The sequence below is a fragment of the Sinocyclocheilus grahami genome, unplaced genomic scaffold, assembly GCF_001515645.1.
Source record: "Sinocyclocheilus grahami isolate Dianchi unplaced genomic scaffold, SAMN03320097.WGS_v1.1 scaffold863.1, whole genome shotgun sequence".
Taxonomy (NCBI): Eukaryota; Metazoa; Chordata; class Actinopteri; order Cypriniformes; family Cyprinidae; genus Sinocyclocheilus; species Sinocyclocheilus grahami.
The window spans coordinates 121,259-131,281 of record NW_015506042.1 but is presented as its reverse complement, the minus strand read 5'-3'; the positions used below and the strand labels follow the sequence as shown (position 1 = coordinate 131,281).

Here is a 10,023-nt window from a genome sequence, read left to right as displayed (position 1 = left end):
CCCCCTTAATGACAATTTATATATATATATATATATATATATATATATATATATATATATATATATAGGTTTTCTTTTTTTTTCTTTTTTACATAGTTATTAAACTTTCTGGAGTCACAAAATGAATTGTGGTTAGTTAATATATCAACACTCACGGTGAGTGTTGATATATTAATTAACCACAATTCATTTTGTTAAAAAATATATATTGGAAAACAGCTTTGTCATAATTACAACAGAAATACTGAAGAAACCTTATATTGGTGGGTCTTTGAATATTGTTTTGGAAAATGAAAATGAAGGGCCTTTGAGTCAAAAAGGTGGGCACCTTTGCTCTGAACTTCTATTTTTTTTTAATTAAAGCTAATAAATAAATAAAACTAAACTACAGACTAACCCAAACTTAAAGGGTTAGTTCATCCCAAAATGAAAATTCTGTCATTAATTACTCGCCCTCATGTCATTCAAAGCCCATAAGACCTCCTTTCATCTTCGGAATACAAATTGAGATATTTTTGATGGAATCTGAGAGCTGTCTGACCCTCCCATAGACGGCAACGCAACTGAAATGTTCCCAGACAGAAACGTAGCAAGGACATCGGTAAAACAGTCCATGTGACATCAGTGGCTCAACTTCAATTTTGCGAAGCTACGAGAATACTTTTTGTGCGCAAAGAAAACAAAAATGACGACTTTATTCAACAATTCTTCTCCCCTGGAGTTACTGTCTTCTGCCATTTTGGAGAGTACCCAAGAACGTAATCGGCATTGTTTATGTTAGTAGAGGAAAGCGCGTGCATGAACGTAATCTGCGTAATCAGTGTTGTTTACACTTAGGGTAAAGCGTGTGTATGCGTTGTGATACTCTTCAAAATGGTGGAAGACAGTAACTCCAGGGGAGAAGAATTGTTGAATAAAGTCGTCATTTTTGTTTTCTTTGCGCACAAAAAGTATTCTCGTAGCTTCGCAAAATTGAAGTTGAGCCACTGATGTCACATGGACTGTTTTACCGATGTCCTTGCTACATTTCTGTCTAGGAACATTTCAGTTGTGTTGCTGTCTATGCAGGGTCAGACAGCTCTCAGATTTCATCAAAAATATCTTAATTTGTGTTCCGAAGATGAACTAAGGTCTTACGGGCTTGGAACGACATGAGGGTGAGTAATTCATGACAGAATTTCATTTTGGTGTGAACTAACCCTTTAACAATCCTAAAAAGAAAACCTTTTTCATTTTTAGTATTAAAAAAAATTTAAATTGTAAACCTTTTTAATCTTTGAAGATATCCTTTTAATGTCTTTAAACCAAGGATATCCAAGATTTAGCTAAATTCTGAGGAATCATTTTACTACAGTCTAAATGGGCTTATGATACATTCCTATTGTTCTGAATATTATAGTATTTTGAAACATAATGGCAAATGAAACCTCATAAATTTCATGTAACGTATTTAATTTTACATTACATTTATGCAGTGCATGCAGTGGATCAGTTTTCATCAAGAAATTGCTTGTATATCTCACAAATTATTTCAAAGAAATGGCAAGTGATAAATTGAATTGAATTGGAAATTTGGAAGCAGAAAGACTGAAGTATTTCAAAGCATATGGAGACGGTAGCTGAAATCTCCTGTTGTTTCTCCAGAAGAAAATGATCCCAGAAATGTGTCTCTAGAAAAGATCTCAACTGTATTTGCCATGATACAGTCATCTACAATATAAAGCCAAACAGAGACCAATGCTCTCTATCCTATTCTATCCACATTCAGGCCTATGCCAACAGTCACACTAAGCAATTTTAGGAGAAGACAAGGCTGAATGATGACACCTTCATGTTGACCTATGGAAGAGCAACCACAAAGTCAAAACTAATACTGATACTAAGTGTACAAATGCATTGCAGATTGTTATGTAAGAAGGAATGGTGGGTGATGAGGGTTTTTTCTACAGTTAAACAATGAGCTCTTTTTTTGGTTTCATGTGGAGTTCATAAAGCGATAGGGAACAGTGAACTGCATGCACTTCTTACATACTCTCTGTGCAATGTGATTCTTGAACCAGAGTTTCGAAGCATTTATCTAACATGGGCAGATTGCCCATAAAATAGATCTAGGAATGTGCAAAGTTTTGTTTGTGTGTGTGTGTGTGTGTGTGTGTGTGTGTGTGTAGAAGTGTGCATGTGTGAGTTTTTGTTCTCATCAAATATTTGACTGCACTCTGTGACTCAAGGATCTGTTAGCCAAAAAACAGAAACTTCAGAGCAGAGGTGATGAAAGACAGGAAGACAGGAACAATACTAAGAAAAATGAGCTGAACGGGTTGAAAGAGAGAGAAACGGTGTGTAAGCCACTAGTGATCGGTGAGTGTGTTAAGATAAATTGCTTGTGTGATTTACGAGCGCTTAGTGTGTTCGGTGTTAATTAGCCCCGTGAACCTGCGTGAACGTGGCTGCGCACAGATCACAGGCTCTTTTAACTCTTCGGCATGCGCCAACACACACGCTCGCTACCAGGATCCCAAACACCAATTTCAACACACACTCCGACATCAAAGAGCCTCTGAACCTACAGAAATGCTGTAACGGCATTTAACTTGGAAATGTTGGCTTCTGGCACACCCAGCCATCCATTAAAAACTCTCAAATGGGCTGTAGAAGATGAAGCCTGGGAATCATTTAGATGGCACTGCTCTGGGAGGTGCTGACGGTTTTAAAGTGGTGTGCCATCTTTTATCTTTGATATGCACGACTGTAAGTGTGTGTTCTTGGGAAATGGGGAGTCGGAAAGAGATGGAATCTGGGAATGAGACAACATTATTTATCTTTTCCTCCTTTCCATCTTGAATTTAAAGGTCCCATGAAATTAAAATGGGAGTTTTTTGGCTTTTAGGCTATTTTTGGTCATGTAGATGCTAATGCATGCCTAAAAGGTTGAAAAATGAACTTTTAACAGATATATAAATGCATTTAAACCTTATAGACAACCATTCAAAAGTATTTTTTTTTAAAGAAATTTATAATTTTATTCAGCAAGGATGCATTAAATTGACCAAAAGTGACAGTAAAGACTGTCACATTGTTACTACTTCATATAAATGCTGTTAATTGAAGAACCCTGAAAAAAACTGATCATGGTTTCCACAAAAATATTAAGCAGCACATCTGTTTTCAACATCACTAATAATAATAAATGTTTCTTGAGCAGCAAATCAAAATATCAGAATGATTTCTGAAGGATCATGTGACACTGAAGACTGGAGTAATGATGCTGAAAATTCAGCTTTGCATCACACAAATAAATTACATTTTACAATATATTTAAATTAAAAACATTCTGTTTAAATTGTAATAATATTTCACAATATTACTGTTTTACTGTAACAAATAATTGCAGCCTTGGTGAGACTTCTTTTAAAAAGATTATACAAAATCTTACCGACCCCAAACTTTGAAATGGTAGTGTATGTTCAGTATTTTAAATGGATTTTCACAACTGAGCAGAAAAACAAGAAGAAGGAAGAAGGAAAGATTGCTATTTATCGGTAGTGTTTTTCCTGAAGTTGGTCGATTGGAACAAACTCAGCTTTCTCTTGTTTCTTTCTCAGGTGATGAAGGAGACAACTTCTATGTGATTGATCAAGGAGAAGTTGACGTGAGTTCAGTATTTCATACCTGTTTCTACAGTCAAACTCACACATGTGCTGTCGTATATGCAACTTATTAAGATAAACTCATCAAGCCAAATTCATTAAGGCCTAAGAAAGCAAAGAACATGTCGACATCCGCAATACATTCATCCGTATAGCAAGTTGGGTGAATCTTATGAAAAGTTTGTTGTATATCACTCTGTTGCCCAGAGAAATGTACACCTTTTTTTAGGACCATGAAACTGTTTTTCCCCCTTTTTTCTAACATCTTTTTCTTTCATGTATATATATATTTTTTTTTTAATTAATTATTGGTTTCATTGGTATTGGTGTCATACATTTAAAAATTAATAATAAAAAAAATCTATACACTAATGACAGTTTGTCGATGAAAGTGTACTTAATTGTACTAATTTCCTTAAGGCAAAGTTTAAACTGTGTTTTCCCCATTGACTTGGAGTGGAGTGAAATGTTACCTGGGCTTGTTTTTGTGACATTCACCCAGTTAGGAAATTAGAATTGGTGAAACCTCCAGACATATAATAGTAGATCTGTGCTGTATGATAAAAATCTTACCCACTGCCCTTTTTTAACACTACAAAAAACTGGACCACTTACTGCCATTGTTTTACCTTCCCAAAATGGATGGACCATGGATAAAGTTCAAGTGAAATGATGTGTCATTATCTCCACAGAGAATCCACTTCCCATGTTTTGTTTTAAAGAGAAGATAAGAAGCTTTAAAATAGATTTTCTTTGTAAATGCATTTTTTTTGTTCTCTCAGAAGTTGTGTTTATCATCTTGGGAATCTGAAATAATTTCCAGTTAGTAGTAAACAGGATTATTTAGTTTACAGGGGTCTTGTAATCTTTTCTAGCATTTTATTTTTCCCCAAGAGTCCATTAATAATTGCAGTCATGGCTTCTCGAACTGAAAACAGTCATAGTTTAGTTTTTATGACCATTTTCCACGCACTCTATGACCATTTAAACAGACTGTTTTTGCTACTGCACATTTAAGATATGTAAATGATCTCATTACATGTGAAACAACTAACAACTGCCATACCAAGTTGCTGAATAATGAATAGTAAATGTGAATGAATATGAATATATGCTACCGTTCAAATGTTTGGGGCTAATAAGATTTTTTTAGTTTTTGAAAGAAGTCTCATGTTCACAAAGTCTGCATTTATTTGATCAGTAAAAAAAAGTAATATTGTGAAATATTATTACAAATTAAAACAACTGCTTTCTATTTTAATATATTTTAAAATGTAATTTATTCCTGTGATCAAAGCTGAATTTTCAGCATCATTACTCCAGTCTTCAGTGTCACATGTTCCTTCAGACATCACTCTGATATGATGATTTGCTGCTCAAAAAACATTACTTATAGAGATGCACCGATCGATCGGCCAGGGATCGGAATCGACCGATTTTCCTCATGATCGGCCCGGATCGGTTATCGGTCGGTCAGTCTCACTTCTTTCTGATTCCGAGCCGATCCGTTTTGTTACCAGCGGCACAGGCAATAACATCAGCCGCGCATTCTCACTCTCTTCTCTCCGACGACCCCTTCTCTCTCACACACGTCTCATTAGCTCCGGTTAAATAATGCTTGTATTGCACATTATTTTAGTAATTCCCGCAGGTTTCGCGGTTACACCAAAAACGCGCGCACCACCACTGATCTATATTAGTGGAGCGCACAAGCCGCGCTCAGTCTCAAAAAAGCTTGTGAGCCACAAATACCAAAATGAGTGGCTAACTGCACTAAGACGTTCATATACATACAAAATTATGTCAAAATGCCCATCTTGGCGAGGATCCAGTTAAACACAGTCAGTTTTGGAACATTAAATAGTTGAGAAAGAGAACGCATGTTGTGTAACAGTATATTGGGTTTGTGGATAAACTCTTAAAGGGACCGCAGTCCAATATTCCTGCTGCTGTCTGTCATGTTAATCAAAAGACAAAGAAAATCACTTTCTGCTCTTGACTGAATACGTTTTATAACTTTAATGGTAAGCATTAATCTGTATTTAATTTTTACAATGAAAACTACAGAAATTACTGGATGTGTTATTTTACATGTGATTTCTTACCTGAATAAAAACTTACTTTACCTGAAAAACTTAGTTTCATAGCGCTCTTTATTCTATTGCATTTATTTGTGCTGTTGTTTGCAATTTTTTTATTTGTTCTTATTTTATTACTGACTTTTTACTTGTGTTTTTTTTAATTAAAATAAAACTTTGCGTTGAAGAAAAGTAGATTTTTGTTTTTATATGCTGTCAATTATAGTTCTTAGAAAGAAAATCGTAATCGACAAAAATCGGTATCGGCAGATCACGCTAACAAAAAAATCGGAAATCGGAATCAGCCAAGAAAATTTAAATCGGTGCATCTCTAATGTATTATTATTAGCAATGTCGAAAACAGTTGTGCTGCTTGTGTCACATTTTTTTCAGGATTCTTTGGTGAATAGAAACAGCATTTATATGAAACATAATTTTTTGTAAAATTATAAAAGTCTTTACTTTTGACTTTTGATCAATTTAATGCATCCTTGCTGAATAAAAGTACTAATTTCCTTGAAAAAATCTTACTGACACCACACTTTTGAACAGTCGAGCAGAAATGTGAGTAATCATATGTTAATGTGCTCGTGCTTGTGACATCATAACATTAACAATTTCTGATTGGTCCATTTTTGAATCTAGAGATTTTAGAGTATGCCTACATAATTCGTCCATATTTATTTTATTTTATGTTAAAAGATCAAGAAAACCCTGCTGATCTCAGTATTTTTAATGCTATTAACAGTCTTGTTTGTCTTGAGTCTGTTCTCCTTGTGTATGTGCTCAGTGATCTGCTGTGTGATATATCAGTGCTAATATTTCTCCGAGGGCACGTTGAGTCAGCACTGGGTCACGGCCACATCAGATTGCGGCGCATCGAGCTCTTGGGTCGGAGCCAGCGCACTGAGACCAGCAGAGCCCTGCTCGCTCAGTCCACCGTACGCCATGCTAATGCTGTCAAACACATGCAAAATACAGACATTAACCCGTCTTCTCATACGTGTAAGTGAGAACACACAGCTCCATAAACCTCCCAGACATACGCAAATGTGCTGGAATGCATCTCCAATGCGACGGTGATGTCTCTCATTAGCAGAAAGGATAAATCTGCTGTGACTTTGGAGCTCGTAGTACTGCATGCTAATTGGGAAAGTTGGAATTCATTAACACGCGCACACACTCTTGTGAAGAAAACATGCACTTTCAGTCACTTGAAGTAATATATGACTTAAGGGATAGTTAACCCAAAAATTTAATTTTTGTCATCATTTACTCACCCTCAAGTTGTTCCAAACCTGTATGAATTCCAAACCTGTATCTGCTAAACACACACACACAAAAAAGATATTTTGAAGAATGTTGGTAACCAAACAGTTGCTGGTAGCCATTGACTTCCATAGTATGGAAAAAAAATGCTATAGAAGTCAATGGCTACCAGCAGCTGTTTGATTACCAACATTCTTCAAAAATCTTCTTTTATGTTCAACAGAAGAAAGAAACTCCTATAGGTTTGGAACAACTTGAGGGTCAGTAAATGATGGCAGAATTTTCATTTTTGGGTGAACAATCCCTTTAATATGTGACAGAAGGCTTATTGCAAGAATAGTAAGCACACTTTCTCACCTTAAGTGACATGTTGGCTGGCTCTAAGTAGGCTGTGACCCGAACCTGTTCCAGTGGCCGGTCTGGAGAGCAGAGATACCTGTGGAATGTGTCTTAGATGGCTGGCAGGACGCCTGGCCCAGGCCGGACAGAAGATGAGCGTTTATTTCTGCCCCATGTGTTAGCTTTTTTTTTGTTATCTCTCCTCATAAATTCAACAACTGGATTGTGTGTCCACAGGTGAAACCGAACCAGCCTCTGGAAAATGAGAAAGAGGCTCCTTGTGCTTCTCTGTGTGTGGCTGTTGAAAACCACATGCTGACACACAGATTCATTGAGAGATTCTCTTTAGTAGCATCTTACGGTTATGCCAAAATAAAGACAAAACAAGGGAAAGAGTCTTGAGGTGTTATCTAATTCCTCATAAGACACTTTAGAGGATCCAACCAGGTTGAGAAGATAGAAGGAGCGAGTGTGTTATCAGATCACCTGTCTCACTCTGAATGCCCTTGACTATCGTTAATATGAAACGAGAGTTCTGTCAGTCCTTGAAGATGGACACGGTATTCATTTTTATAATATTATTCAAAATGTAATAGGTGAATTTCACAAGAAATGTGTGAAGGTAACATTGTTGTCATGACAGCACATTTTCTCCCAATTTATCCCGATCTCATGAAAGTGCGTATAAATAGTACGCCAAATAAAAACGAAAACTCGTGGTATTGATATGCATAAATGGACTTTGGCGTGTATATACTACGTGATGGGTAGGATTAGGGTTGTGGGGTAGATGCGTATCATATGTACGTGAAAACTGCGTATCATATGCATGCCAACAAATTTTGTATCATATGCAAGCGAAAACTGCATATCATATGCACGCCAACAAATTTCGTATCATATGCACGCGAAAACTGTGTATTATATGCACGCCAAACACGTGCATAGCATATACACACCAAAGTCCATTTTTGCGTATCAATACCACGAGTTTTCGTTTTTATTTGGCGTACTATTTATACGCATTTTCATGAGACCAGGCTCCCCAATTCTATCCTCATTGGTGTAATACAAATATAATTTCTGAAGTGACATTGAAGACTGGAGTAATGATGCTGAAAATTCAGCTTTGCATCACAAGAATACATTACATTTGAAAATATATTCAAGTAGGAAACTGTAATTTTAAATTGTAATAATATTTCACAATTTTACTGTTTTTAATCAAATAAAATAATAAATGCACTTTAAAAAAAAACTTCTTTCAAATGTTTTTTTTCAATCAATTATATTACATTACATTATTAATGCAAATTCGATTTTATTTTATAATGCAGTAGAATTAAGAATTTTGGCAATCTTGGTATATGCTTAATTGTCATAAAAATCGTAGTAGTCCTAAAAATGGGCCAATGGATGAAACCAATCATTATTTCCCAATGAATATTCTGTTTCATCCAGAAGTATTATGGAAGTCAAATGCGTCGTGAATGCTGCTTTCTTCAATTAACCATACAAATTATGCATATTCATGTGCATTATACAGAAATAAGCAATGATCTTTCTCTCTGCAGGTGTATGTAAACGGTGAATGGGTGACTAGTATCGGAGAGGGTGGTAGTTTTGGAGAGTTAGCCCTGATATACGGAACTCCTCGAGCTGCTACTGTGAAAGCCAAGACTGACCTGAAACTGTGGGGAATAGACAGAGACAGCTACCGACGCATCCTCATGGTAATAACACACTCACACACTTACGTTACACAGGGTGAATAAATGACATAAGTAATGTCAGAATTGTCATTTTTGGGTGAACTGTCCCTTTAAATGACAAGGCCTCCCTCTGTCCACTCAGATGGCATGACATTCCAGATTGAAACTCTTGACCAAACTAAACCGAACTTTCCACCCTTTGGCATTCTTTAACTAAATACTTACTGTCTCACTCAGCAGCATAATCTGCATCTAGTGCTCCATCTGTAGCAGTGTTTGTGTTTGTGTGTGTTGTGGGAACGAATAAATTTGTATTTCTAATGGCCCGCGAGCCTCCGTGGAAATTGTTCTCCACACAGAGCCTGACAAGAAACCAATTTAGATTTTTCTGTCAGGCCGTTGTTTGTTTTTCTTTCTCTTTAGTGTCTTCCTCGCTTTCTTATACAAACTCACACTTTTCATGCTGACTTACTCTCTTAACACACACAGACACACACAGACACACACACTGCGTTCTGTGAGAGGAGAGACAGCCTGTCAGATTTCAGCTGTGCTGAGTTGCTCTTAATTAAACTAATAAATGATTGTGTGCGTGGCTGCAGTCAATTAGGGATAAGTCAGTAAACGCTGTTTATAAAATGTGTCATATTCCATACGTCCACAGTGTGCATAAAATCTTGACGGTCTGTATCATTATGGGTGTGCAAATATACCTGGACAGCATAGAAAAACATATATTACATCTCAATATTTTTCAGCCTTTTGATGTTATTTGATGGATATCTTGTTATTATCTTGATATCTTGTTATATCTGAAATTACTTTTTTCCCGAATCAAATAATATCTTACTAGTCTAGATAATATATAATAATGATTGAGTATTTTATGTCTTGATTTAACATGTTCAACATACATCTTGAAAGACTTTTTGATTGAATTGATGATAAAAAAAATATGCATTTATATATATATATATA

At 35.9% G+C, this 10,023-nt stretch overlaps 1 protein-coding gene across 1 annotated transcript in view; it reads left to right on the top strand.

Annotated features, from left to right (window-relative positions):
• LOC107563218 (cAMP-dependent protein kinase type I-beta regulatory subunit) overlaps window positions 1-10,023 on the top strand; it is a 68,781-nt gene that overhangs the window by 38,323 nt on the left and 20,435 nt on the right. Inside the window, exons 6-7 of the mRNA XM_016248031.1 lie at window positions 3,603-3,649; window positions 8,908-9,066. Of these exons, the coding sequence (XP_016103517.1) occupies window positions 3,603-3,649; window positions 8,908-9,066 (206 nt within the window). The remainder of the gene's footprint in view (window positions 1-3,602; window positions 3,650-8,907; window positions 9,067-10,023) is intronic.